Source organism: Cervus elaphus, chromosome 7, assembly GCF_910594005.1.
Source record: "Cervus elaphus chromosome 7, mCerEla1.1, whole genome shotgun sequence".
Taxonomy (NCBI): domain Eukaryota; kingdom Metazoa; phylum Chordata; class Mammalia; order Artiodactyla; family Cervidae; genus Cervus; species Cervus elaphus.
The window spans coordinates 32,399,466-32,423,532 of NC_057821.1; the positions used below are offsets into that span (position 1 = coordinate 32,399,466).

The window sequence follows — 24,067 nt, forward strand, 5'->3', positions numbered from 1 at the left end:
ATCAGATTTCCTAGACAACCCCTGCTCGACCTTTCCTATTCACATGATCTCTAGGAAAGGATTCTGAGGTTCCCTTTGGTCCAGGTCTTGCACCTATATTCAAAAGCCTGAGGGATCAAAAACTCTCCTCTATACTTCAAAACCGGTTCTTTTTGCACATGCAATTAAAAACAACTAGCTTGTTAAAAAGCCTGCCTAAGGAAAAGCTTGAAGTTAACCCTTTCCCTGTCCCTGAAATACACAGCCCACTTGGCCTGAGACCTCAGCCTTGGGCAAATTAGAACTTCAAAAAAAAAAAAAAGGTGGGGGAGGGGATGTCACAGAGACATTTTAAATCTCAAAGCAGAAAACTATGAGATCTCTGTCTGTCTGGATTTACGTATGTCTCAGTGTGTGTCTTTTGGGGGTTTTTTTAGTAATATTGTTGAAGTTGTAAATGAGTTCTAATTTAATTGGCCTAAAGAAAAGTAAGCACTTACAAATCAGACAGTTCTAAATACAAGAGACATTAACCTAAATGAATTTCAGATTCACATGAACTAGAAAGTAGTCAATATTAAATAGTATAAATGTTTGCTAATGTAATATAGACATGTCTAAGAGTTGTTAACATTAAGCATACTATTTTCATTGTGCCTAGGTTTATTATAAGTTAAATATTGTTATATTATTATCTCTGTTACAAGTTTGTCAGCAAGGAAGGTAACTCGAGTGAAGAAACTTTTAAAAAAGAAAAATATAAATGAGACAAGAGCCTTTAGTTAAACTATTAAGAATAAGTATACTTTAGGAATGTCTGTCTAAAATAGTCTCTCCAGATTGGGGTACCTTGAATTTCTAGGGTTGTGCTTAACTAAGTGATGAAAGTTTACTGAATAGCTAGGTCATTTCCAAGTAAAATAAGATTCTGAAACAATTCATTACTGAACACTAACTTCCTCTTACACAGAAACTAAAGAGACTTTGGACTATTAATGAAAAATGTTTGATGCCATCCTGAGATGTTCTCTAGAATTTTTTTTTTAGAAATTATCGCTGGTATTTATGTTCACCAATCTACAGAATGCTAATATATATAAGGTCAATTCTTGGTTGCTTAAGGAAAGCAGGATGTGTGTTTTCAGTCAAGAAGGTATGAGAAATGAAATTACATTTTTTGAAGGGAAAAGGAAGTAGGTCTGACTTACAGGTGGCTGTTTCAGGATGGCAGAACAAAGTAATGGGTACAGAACATGATGATAAGGATTTATGGAAAGTGGACACCAAAGGGAAGAGTTTTGTGCATAAAGACAAGTTTTCTTGAGATGCTAAACTGCCTTTGATAATGGATTTGAAGTTTCTTTACCTCTGAAGTGCTCTGTTCTATGTTTACCTTTGAAATCTTCTTTTTTACTTTGGCTAAATGAATATACTGTTTTACAGTGATCTATATGATCCTATTTGTTTGAGTGTTATAACCCTTTTGATATTTATCAACAAAATTTCCTAAATAATTTCTAGCTAACTTTGGGATGCCTCAGAGGGCCCCGGAGACATCCAAAAGTGGTATTAAATTACCTGAGTTCATCTGACATGTTAAATTACATGGGACGTATTGTTGGAGGAGTGACGAATTTTCTCAAGTTATATTGTATGGTTGATATTACTTATATGGATATCCTAGAAATTATGTGAAATTCATGAAAATCTGATATGTCCTGGTTAAATGTTGTCAGTTATAATTCTAGTTATCATGTTAAACTGTTACAAGTCACAGCAATGACCAGGCTACTTTGTCAATTGCAATTTAATTAAGTTTTAAACATGCCTTCTATGGTTTCACTCTCATGCCTTTAGAAGAACACTGCTAGTTCTTCAAGATTTATGGAAAAGACTTTTCTAAGATTAACTAATAAATTTTGTTATCTGGTAAACTGGTAACAGACTGGAATTTAGTCTATTCTCTGTTAAGAGAACGAAGTTTTCTTAGAATGAAGGTTTCAATAACAGATTATGAATTTCTTTGCATTTAAGTGATTTATATTTGTTTTTAAAATCTTTTGTTACTTTGGTAAACTAAGTAAACATTATTGAAGTTTATGGTACATGTAGACAAAGCTCATTCTGCTTCTACAAAAATAAGCCCTCACTGTTAGACCTTTGCTATCCTGATGTCCTTAAACATGACAACAGTCTACTCCTAAATCAGGGAATTAAAAATGCGTGAACAATAGATGAAAATCAGAGAGTCAGGGCTATGAGAAATCCAAGACAGCCAGATGGCTTTTCCTGGCTCCCTGACAAACCTCATTTTTATTTGATGGGTTAAAGCCTTCCCTGGCTACAGGGTTAATGCCCTCATAATGAAAATATCATGTTTCAGTGAATATTAAGTTTTGTTAATTGTTAAACTAAGTTTCTAGTTTTGTTAATTAAGGTCTGCTGCTGCTGCTAAGTCGCTTCAGTTGTGTCCAACTCTGTGCGACCCCATAGACGGCAGCCCACCAGGCTCCGCCGTCCCTGGGATTCTCCAGGCAAGAACACTGGAGTGGGTTGCCATTTCCCTCTCCAGTGCGTGAAAAGTGAAAGTGAAGTCGCTCAGTCGTGTCCGACTCTTGGCGACCCCATGGACTGCAGCCTACCAGGCTCCTTCGTCCATGGGATTTTCCAGGCAAGACTACTGGAGTGGGGTGCCATGGCCTTCTCCGAATTAAGGTCTAGTGTTTATTAAGACTCACTTCTGAGGTAGTTCCTTGTTGTTATGTTATATTGCTAAAAGGTTTAATTAAGTTATTAAAAAAAGACACTCTAAGTTTGTTTCTAAAGCTTATCTCAGTAACCAGTCTTCAGATAAAGATCAGACACTCCATGATGTACAACCAGGAGATTAACATCAGGCTATAAGTCACTTAACAAATGAAGTCAGATGACCTGGGGTATAGTGGGCTATACCTAATGAAAGTTCTTGACTTAAATTCTTGCTTGTACCTTATTAATAATTGCAAGCTATATTATTTTCTTTTTTTTTTTCATTTATTTTTATTAGTTGGAGGCTAATTACTTTACAATATTGTAGTGGGTTTCGTCATGCATTGACATGAATCAGCCATGGATTTACATGTATTCCCCATCCCGATCCCCCCTCCCACTTCCCTCTCTACCCGATCCCTCTGGGTCTTCCCAGTGCACCAGGCCCGAGCACTTGTCTCATGCATCCAACCTGGGCTGGTGATCTGTTTCACTATAGATAATATACATGTTTCGATGCTGTTCTCTCGAAATGTCCCACCCTCACCTTCTCCCACAGAGTCCAAAAGTCTGTTCTGTACATCTGTGTCTCTTTTTCTGTTTTGCATATAGGGTTATCATTACCATCTTTCTAAATTCCATATATATGTGTTAGTATGCTGTAATGTTCTTTATCTTTCTGGCTTACATTATATTATTTTCTATGTCACTTGTTTCAGAAGATTGTTTTTTACGTTACCAAATGTGTAACTGAGCGTGTGATAAAATGCTAATATGTAGTTCCATATGAGATCAGTGATTGTAACAAAGTAACTCTAGATACGGGAAGAGGCGACAAGAGGGAATATTTTCCTGGACCAAGAGGCTAGTAAGACAGGCATGGTCCAGAGACTTTGGCTACTCACAAGGCCTGGTCTAGTAACAGCACATTGAGTGGCCTGTCAATGGAATCTTTGTTAGACCTGGGAAAGAGCCTTCCCAGGACCGCAGGACACAATGGCCATGAAATGCCCCCAAAGCATGGTCAAATATGTGGTTATGAAGGGACCCTGCTGACTGGAAGTTGTCACTTGCCAGCTGCCTCTACAAAGATTACTTCATGACCACTGCAAGCTGCTGACCTTCAACATCCCCTGAAAGGAGTTCAGGGTGGAGATCAGAAATAAGGCACTCTGTGCTCTGGAAAAAACCCACAAGAACCAGCCTTCAGATAGTTAGATGTTTTCAGGTAAAGATTTTATGAGCCCAAATCCTTGCATCTTCTCATACCTAGAGAAACATTAATGTCACGAACCAATGCCTGGTCCTGGTTCTCCTGGTAGCCCCTGAGCAGCTTTTCTACTTCTATGAATCTTTGGGCCGTGTACCTCTAACTTTCTTGTTAGGTTTGTTTCTTCTAAAATACAACAAATCTCCCAGTGGTAGTATGACAAGAATATTCCCTGACCAACACCTAGACAATGCTGAAACAAGTCACCTTATCATTCCATGGACTCTCATCTCCCTCTGTAAATGCATCCTGACAGAGAGTAGGCATAGGGAACCCAGAGCCCCATTGACACCCCTGTACAGCCTGAAGAAGTCAGAGTGGTCATCGCCCCTTTTCCTTTGAGACTGGGTTCCCAAATGCCTGAGAAGGGAAATAGGTAGATAGTTAGACATGAGCAGGGTATCAAAAGGAGCCAAAGAATTGGCCCTAAAAATAGAGAGAGAGGAATGTGGTGACCCAAGGACAAAAGAGCAGATAAAACCAAGGAGGGTCTTAGAATGCAGGAACCGAAGAACCAGACCCTTAGCATTCTTCCCTCCCTCATGTTGTAACTATAGTGGAACAGTATAACCTGTCTCCCCTCCTACCCCACAGGGAGAAGGTTTCTGCCTTCCTCTTCCCCACCCAGTATACATGCCTCATCCCATCAGCAAATGACCCACAAGACCCCTGTCCCACTCCTTGTACCCTGGGTATAAAAGTGGACTAAGGACCCCGGTTCAACTTCCGCTCTCCCTTGAGCTGGCCCACTGTTCTAACAGCATTTCCCACTCTAATAATCTTTATTTCTCTCTCATTCTGTCTCACATCTGGAAATTCTTTTCCAACCCATGCCCAGACCATGACAACCTAGAGGCTGAAAGAGAAGCTAAGAGGAGCCACTGATTCTGCCTTTAGTTTTCACTTAGGCACAGTGATTGCAAAGAGACACCTGCTGGCTGGATTGGCCCTCTAATAAGTTATATTTTGGCCATACTGTGCCTTCAAATCTAGAATTAGTTACCAACATTTAAAACTTAAGTAGTTGCCCATAGGGGCTTCGCTGGTGACTCAGATGGTAAAGAACCTGCCTGCCAATGCAGGAGACCCAGGTTTAATCCCTGGTCTGGGAAGATCCTCTAGAGAAGGAAATGGCAACCCACTCCAGTACTTTTGCCTTGGAAATCCCATGGATAGAGGAACCTGGCAGGCTACACCTATGGGGACATGACTTAGTGACTAAACAACAACAAAGTTGTCCATGGAGTCTGGATGTCTAGCCTGCATTCTCAGAAGGTAGCAGTTCGCTGGAACTCACAGGGCTGTGGGCAGGCTGGTACTTGCTAGGCTCCACAGTCCTCACCCTACCCTCCCATTACATTCCTCAGATACCCGCCTTCCTCTAGCACAGACTAAGAAGTCTGTTAGCTCAGGAGCAGTCTAGGTCAACCCGCTGAGGGAGCACATTGAGACTGGGGGCCACAGTCCAGGCTCAACACCAAGGGCTTCTTTGCTTGGTTTGGTCCCATGGGCAGCTCTCCCTGGGGCAGTAGGCAGGGGAGATGGCAGCCACCACAGGTGCCTGGGATCCTGGCCTCATCCTCCATAGAGATACAACCAAATGCTCACCCGCATAAACTCCACACTGTTGTCCAAGGGGGTTTCCTGGCGAAACAGCAGAAGAAAGTTTTCATCCTCAGATAAGAACATGCCGGCAAGCTAAAGAAAAGGGAAGAAATAGCAGTTGTTGACATTGACCAGTGCTCCCCAGGTAAAAGGCACAGAGCAACATATTAGAGGGCAAAAGGGCTTAGAACTCTCAGGATGGTGAGCTCAACATGCAGTCCTGTGCCCTCAATTATCATTTTGGATTCATTGATTCTTTCAAGAAGTATTGGGCACTCTTACTAGATATGAAACACTAAGAGTTATCTGTTTTCTATGAGCTTACAATCCAAAATCATCATCATTATTTAATAATAAATGTGTTAGTGTTTAAAATGTTCCACACTTTATCTTAGAAGCTCCAGTATTAGCAACTACACATATTAGAAACGAAAAATACCAAATAACTTTTTTAGAATTAACAATCACTAATATTTATTGAGCATTTACTGCAAGCCAGGCACTGTGCTAAGTAAACTGGCATTTTTCTTTATTTTTGGTTGCTGGGTCTTCATTGCTGTGCAGGCTTTCTCTATTTGCAGTGAGCTGGGGAACTACTCTTCCTGGCACTGTGCAGGCTCATTGCAGTGGCTTCTCTTGTTGTAGAGCATGGGTTGTAAACAACGAGGGCTTCAGTAGTTTAGGTGCAGAGGCTCAGTTGCCCCATGGCATGTGGGATCTTCCTGTGTCCCCTGAATTGGCAGGCAGATTCTTAACTGCTAGACCACCAGGGTTTTGTTTTGTTTTGTTTTTTAATATATATGTATATTCTTTATTTGGCAGTGCTGGGTCTTAGTTGTGGCACTCGAGATCTCTCTGCATTGTGGCATGCAAACTCTTAGTAGCAGCATGTGAAATCTAGGCCTCCCGCACTAGGGGTGTGAGGTCTTAGCCACTAGACTTCCAGGGAAGTACCCCAAATAATTTTGATATGTCCTATGAATTGTTCTATGGGCTTCCCTCGTGGCTCAGACAGCAAAGAATCCACCTGCCAATGCAGGAGACCCAGGTTCAATCCCTGGGTCGGGAAGATCCCCTGGAGAAGGGAATGGCAACCTACTCCAGTATTCTTGCCTGGAGAATTCCATGGAGAGAGAAGCCTGGTGAGCTGCAGTCCATGCGGTCCCACAGAGTCAGACACGACTGAATGAGTAACACACACACATGAATTGTTCTAAATGCTTACAAGTGCTAACTCATTTAATCCTAACAACTTATAGGGTGCATAACACATCATTATTATTTATTAGTTAAGGAAGCCAGGCTGCACAGAGACAAGGGATGTGCCATAATTATGTAGTGAGTGGCAGTGGCAGAACTTTAAGAAAGTGAAGTCGCTCAGTTGTATCCGACTCTTCGTGACCCCATGGACTCTAGCCTACCAGGCTCCTCCATTCATGGGATTTTCCAGGCAAGAACACTGGAGCGGGTTGCCATTTCCTTCTCCAGGAGATCTTCCCAACCCAGGGACTGAACCCCGGTCCCCTGCATTGTACGCAGACACCCTACTGTCTGAGCCACCAGGGAATTCTGTGCTGGAGAGATGCGGTGTATCCAGATGACTTTGGAGCCCCATGGAAAAGCAGGAATGATTGCTATCTGACTTGATTCTTGAGTGTAGGCTAAGGTTTATACTCTTTTATAAGTGTCTGTACAATACCTCAAAAGTTGGTTCACTTGTGATAAATTTAACCATGTAACTGTGTATATGAACACCAGCTCTATTGATTTACTTCCCTTACTCCCATGAACATAGGTAACATTATCTCCCGTAGTGTGATTAGAACACTTGTTTCAGCACATGAGCATGTGTGACTGGGTTCTTTGCCAAATCTAGGATATCTGACTGGGCTTTCCAGGTGGCACTAGTGGTAAAGAACCCGCCTGCCAGTGCTGGAGAATTGAAAGACACAGGTTCGATCCTTGGGTTGGGAAGATCCCCTGGGGAAGGAAATGGCAACCCACTCCAGTATTCTTGCCTGGAGAATCCCATGGACAGAGGAGTTTGGTGGGCTACAGTCCATGGGGTTGCAGTATTAGAGGGTGTTTGAGTGTGTATTGAGTTCTCACTTCTCCCTTATAAACCACAGCCATTCATTCTATAATCATTGTTCTCTCGGCACTTTGTTTAACGCCACAGAGGGACTCCAGAGCAAATACTTCGGGTGGGTTGTAGAAATAATTAGTTCATACTCCCACTTATATTCTCTAGTTGAATGTAAGTCAGTTGAAGGATGTAGCATGTGAACAACAGCTGTCATATATTGAGTGCCTACTACCTGGCAGGCACTGGTGATGTGCTTTTCATTTATCATCTCATGAAATTCTTATGCCAGTCCTTCAGGTAAATACAAATATCCCCCATTTTACTAATGGGAGACAGCACAGTGCAGGATGTGGTAGGCTTTCATGTGGATCCAAATTCTTTCTTTGTCGTCACCTATTATTTGATCTTGGACAATTTAATTGATGCCTCTGTGCCCCAATTTCCTCATTTGTAAAATGTTCAGTTTTTTTGTAATTGTTTAGTTGCTCAGTCGTGTCCAACTCTTTGTGACCCCATGGACTGCAGACTGTCTCTGGAGTTTGCTTAAACTCATGTCCGTTGAATTGGTAATGCCAGCCAGCCACCTCGTAGGATATAATATTTATATCCTGGTGTTTATGTGAAGACTGAGAGTAAGATGAGGCACTATTTATGAACTGTTTAGCAGAGTCCCTGGTACCTATTAAAAATTTAGTCAATGGTAACTGCACTGTGGATGTAGATGATGAACTTGAGGCTCACAGAGATGAAGTCACTGGCCCAAGGTTTCATATTTCACCGTGTTGACTTTGTGCTGTTCCTACCCACCCACACAAGGTCAACTGGAACTGAGAACTGCTCTTTAGGACTAAGTGTTTTTTCATATGGAGTGGTACAGGCTGAGAAACCAAATTAAAATGTAATTCACTGGCCCTAATTAGAACCCACTCTGTCTTCAGTTTGTCTGGAATGGCACAGAGGAGCCCTGGGCAAGTCAAGTACATAGATCATCCTCCAGCCTCACTTTGGCTCTTACTTATGACTCCTTTCTCATTTTATTTTGTGCTAAAATATTGAAAATATGTGCGTGAATGCTCATTAGTATCAGACTCTTTGTGAGCCCATGGACTGTAGCCCACCAGGCTCCTCTGTCCATGGAATTCTCCTGGAGTAAGAAGTGGCAACCTGCTCCAGTGTTCTTGCCTGGAAAATTGCATGGAGAGAGGAACCTGGAGGGCAAGAATACTGCAGTGGGTTGCCATTTCCTTCTCCGGGGAATCTTCCTGACCCAGGGATTGAACTCAGATCTCCTGCATTGTCAGGGGGATTCTTTACCACTAAGCTACCTGGGAAGCCTCCTTTAGCTTACTTGCTTTCAATGCTGCTACCAGAAAAGCTGCATTCTGTTTCGTATCGCCATCTATCATTGTTCTCTGTTGTTGAATAGTTTAAAAACAACATCTACTGATTAAGGATTCATTTCAGATACACCATCTAATTTCTATAATTTTTTTTAATCTCTGGGGCACTTTGCCAAATGGAGATCATATTTATCATCTATATTCCCAAGGGCTTCAGAGTCTTTATCTGTGTAGTGCTTATAAGCTTGATAAATCCTCTCTAGAAACTCTGATGGATCCTCAGTTTGTCTCCTGAATCTTGTTAGGCTCTTTTGTCTAGGTACCCACTGGGTTTTCTCTCAGATCTTCACATCATAAGATGGTAGTCCTCTGACTCCTTTTTCTCCTGATGCAATAGTGTAAACGCTTCTACATATGGAACCTCATCTCTTTTTCCCTGCTCTTTTCCTCTGTCCATGGAATTCTCCATGCAAGAATACTGGAGTGTGTAGTCATTCCCTTCTCCAGGGGATCTTCCTGACCCAGGGATCAAACCCAGGTCTCCTGCATTGTGGGCAGATTCTTTACCATCTGAGCCACCAGGAAAGCCCAAAACGTGTGCTGATGGGCTGATTTTTATGTCACAACTACCTGTAACTGAAGTAACCATAATAGTCAGTGATAAAGCTGGAGGCAGTAGGAGAGACAATGCTCACAGACTCTGGAGTTTTTAAGGGGCTTTGGGACCAGAACAGTCCTATACTATCAGCTTCTCTACAGTAGTATCAACAATGCCCATTAGCAGGACTCCATGATAGAATGATTAGCATGGGTGTCACAGTTGTTGCCAGGTTCCCAGTTGCTTTAGGAATTGGTAAGAAAGATAATGGCAAAGTTTTTCACTATTTGCCATGTTTCAGTCATTTATTATTAACAAATATTTGGGGCTTCCCAGGTGGTGCAGTGGTAAAGAATCCACCAGCTAATGCAAAAGATGCAAGAGACAAGGGTTCGATCCCTGGGTTGGGAAGATCTCCTGGATTAAGACGTAGCAACACACTCCAATGTTCTTGGCCTGGAAAAGTCCATGGACAGAGGAACCTGGAAGGCTACAGTTCATGGGGTCAAAAAGAGGTGGACATGACTGAGCAACTGAGCAGGTACCCCCACATAACAAATATTTACTAAGCACCCCTATGCACTGTGCTCTGTTCTGTGGGCAGAAGGATGCAACCATGAACATGTTTGTATGAATACTTTGATATTTTTACCTGAAACTTGCAATTATATTTCCATTAATGAATACATTGCTACTTTTACACCAATTGCAATGCAATTATTGGTTATATAATTTTTTTGCCTTTTAGTGGAAATTTGGGAAACAACTACATTCATAAATATCCAGTTTAGCTTATTTGTTTTCTGAGAAGGCAGCCTTCTAGTGAACATGTCTATTTTTTATAAGAAGACATTATCTTTATTATCATAACTTTCTGAAGAAAAATTACTATTTTCGTCAATAATATTGACCAAGAATAACAGCATCAAGAGACTAGCTCTTCAGATTTCAGATAATATGTCTAGCAGGCAATTTTGACTATGAAATAAATATCTTATTTTCATAGCAGCTTATTTTTATGTATGGATTCATAACTCTATGGAATAAACCTGTATAGATTCATACCTATAACTTAAACCAGTGCCACTTCTTGGCCATATGATGCTGGATAACTCAGTTTCCTCATCAGTAAAAAAAGGATAATGTTTGACCATTTTTGTAGCTACTGTTACAAAACGTAATATACAATGTACAATACAATACAATAATATATAATACAATATGTTACTCTAGAGTAACATAATATGTGTGGAAATTCTAAACTGTGAATCTTTGTAACTAAAAGGGAAAATAATCAGGTTAAAAGACAGGCTATGTGAGGCACTGTGTGCTTAATGCGGTTCCTTGCTTTAATAGGTACTTAGTAAGTGTGGGTTGAGTTGAAGTCAAGACACCAGCTGTCTGTTTTGTTTTCATGATGTTCAGGGGTAGATCTTTCCAGTCTCCCCTGGAAGCTGATGCTGAAATTTAAACTCATTTACTGTCAGTAAGTTTTTCCTTATGTCAAGGTTGAATTTGAACAGGACACTGTGTAAAGAGACAAATATTAGATCAAGTAACTGAAAAACCTCCAGCATATCAATTACCCAATTATAAAATAAGTATAAATATTGACCTAAATAAAATGATCTTCTTGTCACTAAGATTGATGAAAAAGGAAAAATGAGTACTTCAAAAGTGTTATCCAACCCAACTGCCTTGCAGAGGGTTCTAATTTCCCAATCAAATATAAAACTTTCTTTATCCTGCAGAAAAAATTGAAGCCAAAGAAGGTATTGTCAAGAAAGGTACAGTCATAAAAGATACCTCTTTCATCCGTATGCAACCATCTTTAGGGACATCTTGGGCAGCCATCAATTGTTGTTTCATCTTCTGTGCATTTTCTTCTTTGACCACATCCTACAGTGAGCCAAATAAAACCACATTAAAGCCACTGGGATTCCAAGAATGTAGTTAGAATATCAAATATTCAGAGTATACAGCCTGATAATTACATTAGTCTAACCAAGTGACCTAATCATTGAAAGAGATCTCACGAATTGCAGACAAGAGAGAGGTGATGGAGACTTTTTAAATAACCACTAATCAGAATCCTAACTAGGTAGCACAGCTAGTGAGATCCTCAGATATGAATGAAGAGAAACTTTGAGTGTTGACAGAATACATTTGAACATTTTTCTATATTTTTTGTGATGAGAGACTGTATTGTAATGAACATACAAACTTTCTTCCCAAGAACATTTTGTTCTATGTTTAAGTGAAAATTCCAGCTCTTTTGGGCCTTCCGTTTGCCATAATTTATTCTCTTAATCTTGGACTCTCGAAAAAAAAAAAAAATTAGAAGGGGAAAATAATTAAAGAAGGAACTAAAGAAATAAAGTGATCATTGAACTACCAAAGATGTGACATATCCCTTCCTTGTACAGCTTTTTCCACACATTAAGTTACTCTTCATCAGTGGACTGCAGGGTTATTACAAAGAGAGATGACATGTATAATGAACAGTGGAGGATGAATTTTGATGCAGAGGCTGGGAGTCACAGACACTCCCAAACAGTGCCAGATTTCTAGACTCCAGACTAGATCAGTTACACTAAATTGACTCTCCCTAATACTGTCATACTATTCCTGTCAACTAGTTTCCTCATCTGACACTCCTCTAAGTACAGAGAGATTAGCCTCTTTAGTCTTGGCACCATAGATTGTGTGGTTGGTTTGTTGTATGGGTGTGTATGTATATACATCGTACAGAGAAATCATTTAAGAAGGTGGGTCTTCACTTTGAATTTCAGCTTGGTCTTCTACCTTTAGTTTGAAGGCACAAAACTTGACTTGTCCTCTCAGACCTCTAACCCCAAAATCCATGACTATCCCTTGAACCTGAAGCACGAGAATCTAGGGTTCCCTCTGTTATGTCCAATCAGCACCCACCCCACCCACCTTCTCTGAGACTCTTAAGTCCCAAGAGGGTACTTAGCATCTCTGGAGCATTGAAAGGGTCTCAGCATGTGTTGCAGTCTGTACATGAAGAATGTGCACACAGCCCCCAGAAGTGATGCTCTGCAATAGACTGGCTAGATCTAGACCTAGTTCAGAGGCAGTTCTGAGCATTTGAAAAGAAAAAAAGTTGGAGGGCTAGTGGGGTGGGTATAATGAGTAACAAACAACAGCAAGAGTGGCTGATGTTTCCATGAAGTCAGTCCCCTCAGAAGCTGTGAGGAGCAGGTCATTACAAGTTGCTTATTCTCCAAGATTGACTTGCACACAGCTTGCTGTTAAGAAATCTTAAAATTCCTTCTCCCAAGGTCTGTGTGACTCACTAATCAAGGGAGGAAAGTAGCCCTAGTCAGGCATCTGATGAACTGCTTGCCAATGTCTAAACCTCAGAGTGAGCGGCTGCCTGGTCATGGAGGCCTCCCTGCTGGTGGTTCTGGACTCACTGGGGCATCACTGATAAGAAGTAGGTGTCACACATGGTGATTGTCCCTCAGCTGAGAGGAACACGCCCTCTTGTTAAGGATGTACTTAGGGCCTACTCATTTCTCAGCAGGAAAAACGTCCAGAATTAGGAACAATTTTCTGAATCATGGTTGGTCCAGTAGCATGGAGTGTCCAGTGAAGGTCCCTGTAGCCATATTCCCTGGGGGGATGCCTCTGCATTTTGAAAGGCAACGATGGCAGATGACAGCATTTCTAACAGCTTATCCCCTGGCTCCAGAAGCCCTCTCCTTTGCCAGGAGCTGAGGACAGGTGCCTGGGGCTACAGCCACAGCTCAGCAGGACTGGCCTGATTATATCACAGCCCCCTCTCTGACAGGTAATCACTATCCCTAAAGGGAACAGAGGGTGAAAGGGGATGCAGAGTGACTTAGGGTGCTTTTAAATGCAAAATCCTAAGCAGACCCCAAGTGTACTGAAATACCTAAGAGGTGGGATCCGGGGCTTTGCATATTAACAAATAAATGTAATTCTTAAGCACATCAGAATTTTATTTCCACTAGCCTAAGGACTCTGCAACCTCCAGCCCCTCTGCCTCTGGCTTCAGGAACGCCTGCATGGCACACAGTTGCCCAGGACTTGGGTAAGTCATTTGTTTCCTTTGCTCTGAGGACCATGCCTGTCCATGTGTGAGAAGGTGAGGCCCCGGGCCAGATCTGAGGCAGGGGTGAGCTATGGGAGATGGCATCCGTCTTCTCCCTCACTAATAGGAACAGTACTTCTAAAGTCAGCAAAGCCCCAGAAGACAGCTGTGTCCTCAGCCTAGAGCAGATCCTAGTGTTTGAGTAGTCCTACCTCTCACCTCGTGACTGAAAATAAGACACTTTCAATTTCAGTACTGAGAGTATTTAGTTTCAGTTTTCAGTATTCAGAAAAGAGAGCAACTTTCCTCTTCCTTAAATCACTAAAGCAAGAAGCTTTCTGAAAGGGTGTGACTTGGGGGGCACTCTCCATCCCCCTTCTGATGTCTATGTCAGAAGCTTTATCTCTCTGTTTTCTTACTTTAATAAAACTCTGCTACACAAAAGCTCTTGAGTGATCAAGCCTGGTCCCTGGTCCCAAAGCTAAATCTTCTTCGGCGATCACAAATCTGACATTGTTCACTGTAAGCTATCATCTTGGGGGCTCGTCCAGGATCTTCAGGACAAGGTAAGAACACTCAGAGCTCTAGCCTCTCTGCTTTCTCAGTATACACGTTCTCTGCTTTACTTGACTAACTCTTCGGTGTGCTTGTGCGAATGAATGACATGCCCTGAATGAAGCAAGGGATGAGCCCCACTCTGTGGTTTTGCAGTGTCTTGTAATGGCTGAAGGCAGCCCCCAAAAGGGGAATCTTGTCAGGGGTTTATACCGACCTGCCAGTGCCAAGAGACACCCAAGGTCCCTGCGAGGGGAGCAACCAAAAATGGGCAAAGCATGTGGACTGAACTTTCTTTTTTCTGTCAGCTTTTCCTGGTCTCTTTGGTCATTTCATAATTGCATGGGAAATTAGAACTACTAACCTAATCTGTTGGGTCATAGACTTTCAAGGGACTTGTGATCCATGCTGTTATTATGTGCTTTTACTTAGACCCCGTGTATGGAAGCGCTTAGCCTTCCTAGACTAGGCAAGCCTTGCTAGAAAGTTACAAGAGCACGTTTAGGAGCGAGGTGGAGCTCTAGCTCCAGGAATGTCTCTCAGGCTAGAGGGTCACTCTCTTGGCTGCCTGCCTCAGGGGCCAGAGTCCTAAAAGTAAGTCTTTGTCATGGCTGTGCCTCTGATCTATGTGGGTAGAGGCATTGCTGGTGACCATTAGGTTTTTGAAGACACAGATCAGGAACTGCAAGATCTGGTCAGCTTAGAAGTACAGTGGGCTTCTTCCTTTGGTAGTGCTAGCTCTTAGCAGGCCAGAGAAAGCTCTCCAATGGCTTGTGTCTCAACTCCCTAGATATTCTTTTTGTGGAATCTGTGGGGAATGAACTGGAAGGATTGGCCCCGGTAGCGTGAGGACAAAATCACTTTTTCCTCGGTGGCTGGCCCTCCACTACCTCTTTTGCTATTACATATACTGGTGTGGCAACACTCAGAAGAGACATCTTGGGTTTTTTGTTCATCTCCTTATAACTCAATGCTTCTATTGCAGTTAGGACTGTACTCAGAAATGTGCACAGGCACTTGGAAGATGGATGCTCCCCCTAGTAGTCCTAGCTTGGGAAACATTCTGGGAAAGCTACTCTGCTCCACCCCGGGTGGCATCAGAGGAGGAGTGAAAATCAGACAAAGGTCCTAATGGTGAGGAACTGGACATCAATCTGGGATGCCATCAGGTCTACCCCTGGGGCATCTCCACCCCATCTTGGTGGTAGAATCGGAAAGGATGAGTAAGATGCCGGCGTTGGTAAGGGACAGACTAAGTCTGACAAGGGAAGGAAAGCTTTGGTAGAGAGTCTGTCTACATCCCCACCTAGGGCAAGGAAGGACGCTTCCAGTGGAAAAAAGCCACGGCTATGAATGCCGCTTTTTTTCTCTCTTACAGATAGGAGCTGGCAGTTCCAAAACAACTCCTTTAAAATGTTTTTTTTTTTTTTTTTTAATGCTGGTACAAGTTTGATCCCCAGAGTTTAAAAAGTCATGTTTAATCTTCTTCTGTGATACTGAATGGCCACAGTATCCTTTGGAAGACGGGGAATGCTGACTTGTTGATACTGTTCTACAATTAGACTAGTTCTGTAGAAAATAAGGACAGTGTCTTATGTGTTGTTCTTTATCTCTCTGCAAAACATGCCAAACCTGTGTTCTATGGGTACAGATTTGGGTGTGAAACTTTCAGCTCCCTCCTGTTCTCTTACTTTGCCCCTTTATCTGGGGCTCCCAACTGAACATGCTGAGAATCATGAAACCCTTCTAGGAGGGGTTGCCTCAGTCTCAGTAGAATTTCAAATGGTCCCAATTGTGGTTGAGACTATTTAGAGGACCCAAAAAATACATAGAATACTTTACAGGACTAACTTTACTTTATGACCTTCCTTGGTGAGATGTAATATATGTCTTGGGACAGACTCCTGACTCAAAAACTTGAGTTTCGGGGGAAGCTACTACTTTTGGAAAAGGCAGAGGAACCAAAGATCAAATTGCCAACATCTGCTGGATCATCAAAAAAAAGCAAGAGAGTTCCAGAAAAACATTTCTGCTTTATTGACTATGCCAAAGCCTTTGACTGTGTGGATCACAATAAACTGTGGAAAATTCTGAAAGAGATGGGCATTCCAGACCACCTGACCTGTCTCTTGTGAACCTTATGTGCAGGTCAGGAAGCAACAGTTAGAACTGGACATGGAACAACAGACTGGTTCCAAACAGGAAAAGGAGTATGTATATTGTCACCCTGCTTATTTAACTTATATGCAGAGTGTACATCCTGAGAAATGCTGGACTGGAAGAAGCACAAGCTGGAATCAAGATTGCCAGGAGAAATATCAATAACCTCAGATATGCAGATGACACCACCCTTATGGCAGAAAGTGAAGAGGAACTAAAAAGCCTCTTGATGAAAGTGAAAGAGGAGAGTGAAAAAGTTGGCTTAAAGCTCAACATTCAGAAAACTAAGATCATGGCATCTGATCCCATCACTTCATGGGAAATAGATGGGGAAACAGTAGAAACAGTGTCAGACTTTATTTTTGGGGGCTCCAAAATCACTGCAGATGGTGACTGCAGCCATGAAATTAAAAGATGCTTACTCCTTGGAAGGAAAGTTATGACCAACCTAGACAGCATATTAAAAAGCAGAGATATTACATTGCCAACAAAGATCCGCCTAGTCAAGGCTATGGTTTTTCCAGTGGTCATGTATGGATGTGAGAGTTGGATTGTGAAGAAAGCTGAGCACCGAAGAATTGATGCTTTTGAACTGTGGTGTTGGAGAAGACTCTAGAGAGTCCCTTGGACTGCAAGAAGATCCAACCAGTCCATCCTAAAGGAGATCAGTCCTGGGTGTTCATTGGAAGGACTGATGCCAAAGCTGAAACTCCAATACTTTGGCTACCTCATTCGAAGAGTTGACTCATTGGAAAAGACCCTGATGCTGGGAGGGATTGGGGGCAGGAGGAGAAGGAGCCGACAGAGGATGAGATGGCTGGATGGCATCAGCGACTCGATGGGCATGAGTTTGAGTAAACTCCAGGAGTTTGTGATGGACAGGGAGGCCTGATGTGCTGCGATTCAGGGGGTCGCAAAGAGTTGTACATGACTGAGCGACTGAACTAGACTACTTGTGGAGATGAATGGCTTGAACATGAGACAAGGGGAAAGAGGGAACACAAAATAGCCCTCCTTCCTACTGGGATCCAAGTGGTTCCAATAACAGAGCCAGATGTATTCTTGAAGGACTCAAGCGCACGCAAAGACTTTAGACTATGTTAAGTTGGCTGACATAGAACAGGGAGAGAAGGAAACTCCTGGTAAATTCTTAGATAGAATCTGGGAGCCTCTCCACAAGTTTACTGATGTTGATCTTGAAAGTACAGAAGGAAGAATAATCTTAAAAGGTAGATTTCCCACTCAGTCAGCTGTAGGTATCTGCTGTAAGTTACAAAAACAGGCTTTTGGACCAAATCAGTCTTTAGAAAAACTGTTACACCTGGCCCAGACGGCATATTATGGTAGAGAATATGAGGAAAATAAGAGGCAAAAAAGAACCAGGCAAAAGACTGCAGCCCTAACAGTGGCTGTTAGATCTGCTCTGAAATAGCCTGAGGAAAAATGCCCAGAGGAATCCAGGTAAAAGGGGATAGACTTGTTATTACTGTGGAAAGGAGAGGCATCTCAAGCGGGATTGCCCTCAGGCATCTAATCCACCCCCAGCTCCAGGTCTGCAAAGGACCATACTGGAGAAGAGACTGCCCTCCAAGGTGTAGGCCCCAGGGGTCAGACTCTCAAGACAATCAGGACTGAAGGTGCCCAGGGGGTCCCCACACAAGCTCCTGTCCTAATTACACCTGAGGAACCCGAGGTATTAATAACTGTGGAGGGCCTATCAGTCGATTTCTTTTGGACACGGGGGGCAACTTTTTCTGTGCTCACTGAAGCCCCTGGCCCGCTTTCCTCCTGATCCACTACCATAATGGGGCTGTCTGGATGAGCCAAACATTATTATGTCAGTCATCCCTTAAGCAATAACTGGGGCTCTGTGCTGTTTTCTCACCGGTTTCTGTTCGTACCGGAGTCTCCCTCACCCCTTCTGGGGAGGGATATGCTGAGCAAGGTCCAGACCTCTGTTTTCATGAATATGGAGCCTGCTCTTTCTCTCCCATTAATTGAATAAAATGTAAATCCTAAAAAAAAAAAAAAAAAAAAAAATGTAAATCCTAGACTGTGGTCTGATGGAAAAACTATGGATTGAGCACAAAATGCTGTTCCTGTCACTATCAAGCTCAATGACCCTCACCTGTTCTCACATCAAAGGCAGTATTCACTAAAGCCCAAGGTTAATGAATGGGCAAAATCTTACTGTACTGACTTCTCATGATGTAAGTGAAATCTTAAACTTTAAAGTTCAGAGTGACAAAAATAAAAATAAATAAAGTTCAGAGTGACAATGGCTCAGTCTTTAAAGCTGCTGTAACTCAAGGGGTGTCAAAAGCTCTAGGAATAGACTATCACACTGTTCCTGGAAACCCCAATCTTCAGAAAAAGCTGAAAAAGCTAATGACATTAAAAGACATCCTGTAAGCTAAGTCAGGAAACAAGACAGTTGACTTAAAGTTTTTCCCATGGCTTTAATGAGGGCTTGAACTGCCCCTAAGAAGAAGGGACATCTCTATGACAGACTGTTTTTGTACACAGATATTGTCATAGATCCTGAAGCCTTAAAATTAACTATGTGACTCAGCTTTTAGCTTTTAAACAGATATTATTGGGAGGTTAACGTCTGACCCAGCCTTTGAGTCAAACAAGCCACTGTGAGCCAGGAACTGAGATGGGCCTAAGAGTCTACTTGGGCTTGCTTCTGCTGGCTCCAAAAGTCCTGAGTCTGCCGTTTGACCCTCAAGACAACGCCTTCCTGTCCTGGGCTCATTCCTACGAAGCATTCCACAATCAACATAATTTCTGGGTCTACAGAGCACTCCCCTCCTCATCAATTGAAGACTTCCCATGGTGGGTTTCTCTGCTTTAAGGAAAGGACTTTCTTCAACTCTGTGATGACATCTCACAATCCTAAGATGGACTGGTATCACATATTGTACCTTAACTATGGACATAATGTGACTTTTCATTTTGTTTAGGTTTTAACTTGGTTTAATGACTGTTTTGCCTTACATCTGTAACTGTAAAACGGGGTTTGTTTCTAACCATCTGAAAGCTTTTAAGTTACAAATGTTTGTCCAAGCTCCTGCGAGTGCCACAACCTCCTGCAACTATTACTTGGGGCCCCTGGATCAGAGACCCTCAATATGAGGATTAGGAGAATATGTTGCCTCAACATTTTAGGGACCACACCCCTCAACAGCAGGAAGAAGTTACAGAATGAAAATGACACCCCTTTCCCGTGGCAACATATTTCTCCTAAAAGAAACAGGGGGAATGAGAGAGTCAATTCCTAGGCAGGTTGATAAGAAGTCTGGGGTCCCTGAGGAGGAAAATGGGGTCTGGGGCTCTTGAAATGGAGATAGGGGTCTGGAATTCTCAAGGAGAAGGAAAGGACAAAAGTTCTTCTCTACATTTCTTTGTCTTGTTCAGTATAACAGTGTATCTTGCTCAAGGACATGTTTCTCCTTAACAAGAACCTTCTGACTAATCCTGTCATGTTAAAATGTATATTATGGGAGTGGGTCTGATAAGATCTTTCTATTGTTAGTTCTAAGGCTTTGATAAGACTAGCTGGGGAGGAGCATTCCCCCTTCTGAGGTCTATGCCAGAAGCTTAAAACTCGGACACACACACACACACACACACACACACACACACAGTGTGACTTGTTTTCTCCAAGTCTCTGGGGTTTTATTTTTTTTCACCATCTAGTTTATTCTGAGACTTTGAATGGTTTTGCCTTCATCGTTTTGTTTTCCTCAAATACTCCTGTCATGTTTGACAAAGTGGTCTCAGAATGGTATCAAAGGTTCTGGAATGCCACGAACCTTTGCATTTATAGTAGTATGTGTAGTCGCTCAGTTGTGTCCAACTCTTGCGACCATGGACTGCAGCCTGCCAGGCTCCTCTGTCCATGGGATTTTCCAGGCAAGAATGCTGGAGTGGGTTGCCATTTCCTTCTCCAGGGGATCTTCCCAACCCAGGAATTGAGACTGGGTGTGCTGCTTTGCAGGCAGATTCTTTACCATCTGAGCCAGCAGTAAGCGGGAGCAAAGCAGAAATGAGAGGCAGAGAAATAAGGGAAGGAAAGAGAAAAGGAGAGAAAATATTGATAAAAGAAATGAAGGACGAAGAGACATGACAGTAAAGAGAAGACAAAAGAGAGGGAGAGAAAGGCACTGTGGGAGCTTGAGAAACAGACTGAAGACAGAAGGATAAATAAAGAGAAAGAGACAGAGACCAATGGAGAGACATACGAGAAATAAAGACCAGAGAGAGGTAAGAGAGATGAGAGACAGAGTGATCACAGAGAAAGTCAAGAGACGATGGCAGATGATGGCTGTGAAACACAGAATAAGAAATAGAAATGGACAGAAAAATGAGAGAAACTGAGATGAAGAGATGAAAATGAGAGAGAGCAAGAGCTCTGTGTGGCTGTTGGAGGCAGATGGCAGCCTTGTTTATCTTGAGCTGACTGCCCTCCCTCCGACTCAGAAACACCATCTCTAAGCTGCTTGTTCCCCTCACTGGGCTCCTACATGAAAGTGTCATGCGCTCCAGTACTCTTCCATGTAAACGATTATATCTGAGGATAAGCTATCACCACAATTCATTTTAAATGCTACTGTTTCCAGAGCTGCTTCCCTTACCACGCATCCCCTGATGGAGTCTTTACCAGGTTCTCCCAACCTCACGCTGGCGCGTCTCTTTGTGTGTTTCTCCTCTGCTTTGGTAGAGGGCTTATCAAAAGTTAATCTGCCTCTCTCAAGGCCAGATTTACCATCAGGGAAGGATACAGATGCTGGATAGATTGGTTCACATTTATATTTGGGCTCTGAGTATGTTTATTATTTTCTGGTTTGCCATTTCATAAGTTTGTAACCTTTTCTAACAATGAATAATGGAAAAAATTATTCTAAATAGTTTATTTGTGGTTTGCTGTCCAAGTAATATCCAATGCACTTAAACCCTCAGCACCTTAACACTTTCAACATCTTTTCCACCTTTTTGAACAAAGTGAGCTACCTTATCTCTAGATTTAAATCCATTAGCAGAGACATAACCAAGGAGACATTCAAAACAGATTTGTTTTAATTTACAGTTGAAATAGTGGATGACAGATGTCACACTAAAAGTCAGTGGCCAGCACATCTAATGCTGCAGTTGAACCTCTTATAAAACCTACCTAAATCCCTCCATGTTGCTAGGAGAGGGAGAAAAATTACATGCAAGGAAGAAAAGAGGTCAGACGGGATTAATAGGTATTGTACAAATCAACATATGACTTGGATGCTTTTTATAACTCACTGAAAAACAAATTAATTCTTAGTGGCACAAGTATACTTACATCAACACCCAGTTTTGTCAACATGTGGTAAAAGAAAGCATCAAGCTCCTTCTCTTCTATGTAACCTTTTTCTAAATACAAACAGATGTGCATAAATAATAGTCACTTGCATATAATAACATGTGGCATTTATTAATTAACATTTAATATCTAAATTTGTTTTCGATATCAAATTTATAAAATCCCCATGGATCTTCTTTTTTACAACTCTTAAGTGGCAACATCTACTCTAGAAGACATGGATTTAAATAGCAAATAACACATTCAAGAGTAAATGCTTTGTGCTGGGGCTCATATAAATATTTGGGAAAGGGCTATTCATGAATTTTAATCCACAAATAAACATGAGTTTTAGAATAAACTCTAACCCAAGGTTTTTGCAGTTTTCAAAAAGTTTAAGAGATGTAAGTATTGAATGTTAGTTTTCAAGGTTAAAACACATGCTTTAGATATTTTCATGTTTCTTTATTAATGAGGGCAAAGCAAATGTTAAGTAGTTCTTTTCAAATACATTTTTTGTGGAGTGGGGGGTAGTGTCTTTTTGAAATTTGATTTTTTAAAAATTCACCCTCTCTTTAAGAGACAAGAGGTTACCCAGATAGTCACTGCGTGAAAATGAGCAGATTGGAATAAAAACAAGTCAGAACTGACTTCAGATACCCGGGTGTCAGTCCCCAAGCCTCTAATATATACAGTGATCTCTATATCACCACACACACAGATTGGGAAAGAGTGGTGGGATTCAAGTCTCTCCTCCCACCCTGAACTTTCTCAAGATATCTAGATGTACAACCGCAGTCTACCAAACGTCTGTTAGGTATACAGCGTGAGGTTTATTGCATTAACCGCGCTGGAAGACAACTTTTCCTGCAGGGAAGATGTACGGGGAAGGGGAACTCTAGGTCCTTTCACAAGACTGAACAGTTGGCTTGCTTTACTCACCCTCCACGTCAAAGCGCTGCCAAACGTGCCAGAAGCCAGCGGCGTCCAAGCGCCCCTGCGTCGGCTCCCGGGCGCTGTCCATGGTACTGACCACGAAGCGCGGGCACCGGCTGGAAAGGAACCCCTAGGGAACTTTGATCAAGACTCCTCTGCTGTATCGTCTGACACCCTCGCTTACTGCTTCTGCTCTCTGGTTTGCTTTGAGCATCTGTCTCGGGGCGGGCACGAGGGTAGCTGGCAGGGTGGCTGCTGGCGCCTTGGCGACGCTGTGCAGTGCCCAAGCCCCCACCGCGGACACCGCTCTGGGAGACCAGCTGCCTGGACCCCGCCCTGTTGCTCGTTCGTGGCCCCGCCCCACATGCTGTCTGTCCCGGGCACATCCACCCGGGAGTTCTTGTCTGCCTAGCGCTATGGGGAAGTCAGGGAGAAAGCTGTTTCTGGGTGTCCATGGTTCACTGTCTTTGCCCTTTAACTTGTGTGTCACGCTCAGAGAAAGCATCCCCCTTAAGTTTCACTATCTTCCAAACATGTGTCTCAAGCGGTTTTCTAGAGAGAGCCCCCCATTTGAAGAGCTGGTGTTTGGACCTGATTTAGAAATGTAGTGTGGGGGTGAGGTGGAGAGAGAGGGGTGATAGTGGTGGTGGTGATAGATTACCAGTAAGCAAGGAGACCGTCGAAAGGCAATTACTGAGCTTAGGTTGTGTAGGACATGCACATTGCAGAGATAAAATGCACTATAAAGACTTGGATCTAAATAAAGATTCTACAAGGAACTGTGGTCTAAATCAGGATGTTAGGATGTTGAGTGAAGTTCATACTATGCCATGCTTTTCCTGGAAAAGATTTTCTAGGGGGAGACATGGTGGTCAACTGCAGAGTTCTGGGGTAGAAGTTTCGATGATTGTGTCTGGCACCCCAGGGCCAAACTCTAAGACCAAAGACAAAAGCCATTTCAAGGAGCGCAGAGCTCTAACGGTCAGAGTTGTTCAAAACTTGACTGGACGCTTTGTGAAATAGTAAGCTGAGTGACACTGATGGCTTTGGGCCATATGCTTAGAACTTTTTGTTGAGAAATCTTTAGAACGAACCTGTGTAATACACTTAGACCAAATATAGATCTTTATGGCGTTGTAACTCTGATGTTAACATTCATTCAATTTTATTTTTTAAAAGCACATGTGCATAAGCCACATAAACTAGTATATTTAAAAAAAAAAAAAAAATGACACTCCTGATCAGACAGCTCCAGGTTAGGACCCCAGCTGCAGCTCTTACTAGCTTTGTGACCTGCACCAAAGGATTTCATCTCTCTAAGCATTCGTTTTCTCATCTATAAAATGAGAATTTAATAGCTTCAGAAGGTTT

The 24,067-nt window shown here is 42.3% G+C and overlaps 1 protein-coding gene across 1 annotated transcript in view; it reads right to left on the reverse strand.

Annotated features, from left to right (window-relative positions):
* Positions 1-22,931, reverse strand: part of SCGN (secretagogin, EF-hand calcium binding protein) — a 52,879-nt gene extending 29,948 nt beyond the window's left edge. Inside the window, exons 1-4 of the mRNA XM_043908810.1 lie at positions 22,703-22,931; positions 21,761-21,831; positions 11,433-11,525; positions 5,606-5,695 (exon numbers count right to left, since the gene is read on the reverse strand). Coding sequence (XP_043764745.1) covers positions 5,606-5,695; positions 11,433-11,525; positions 21,761-21,831; positions 22,703-22,784 — 336 coding nt within the window. The 5' untranslated portion in view covers positions 22,785-22,931. The remainder of the gene's footprint in view (positions 1-5,605; positions 5,696-11,432; positions 11,526-21,760; positions 21,832-22,702) is intronic.
* Between the last annotated feature and the right edge of the window lie 1,136 nt (positions 22,932-24,067).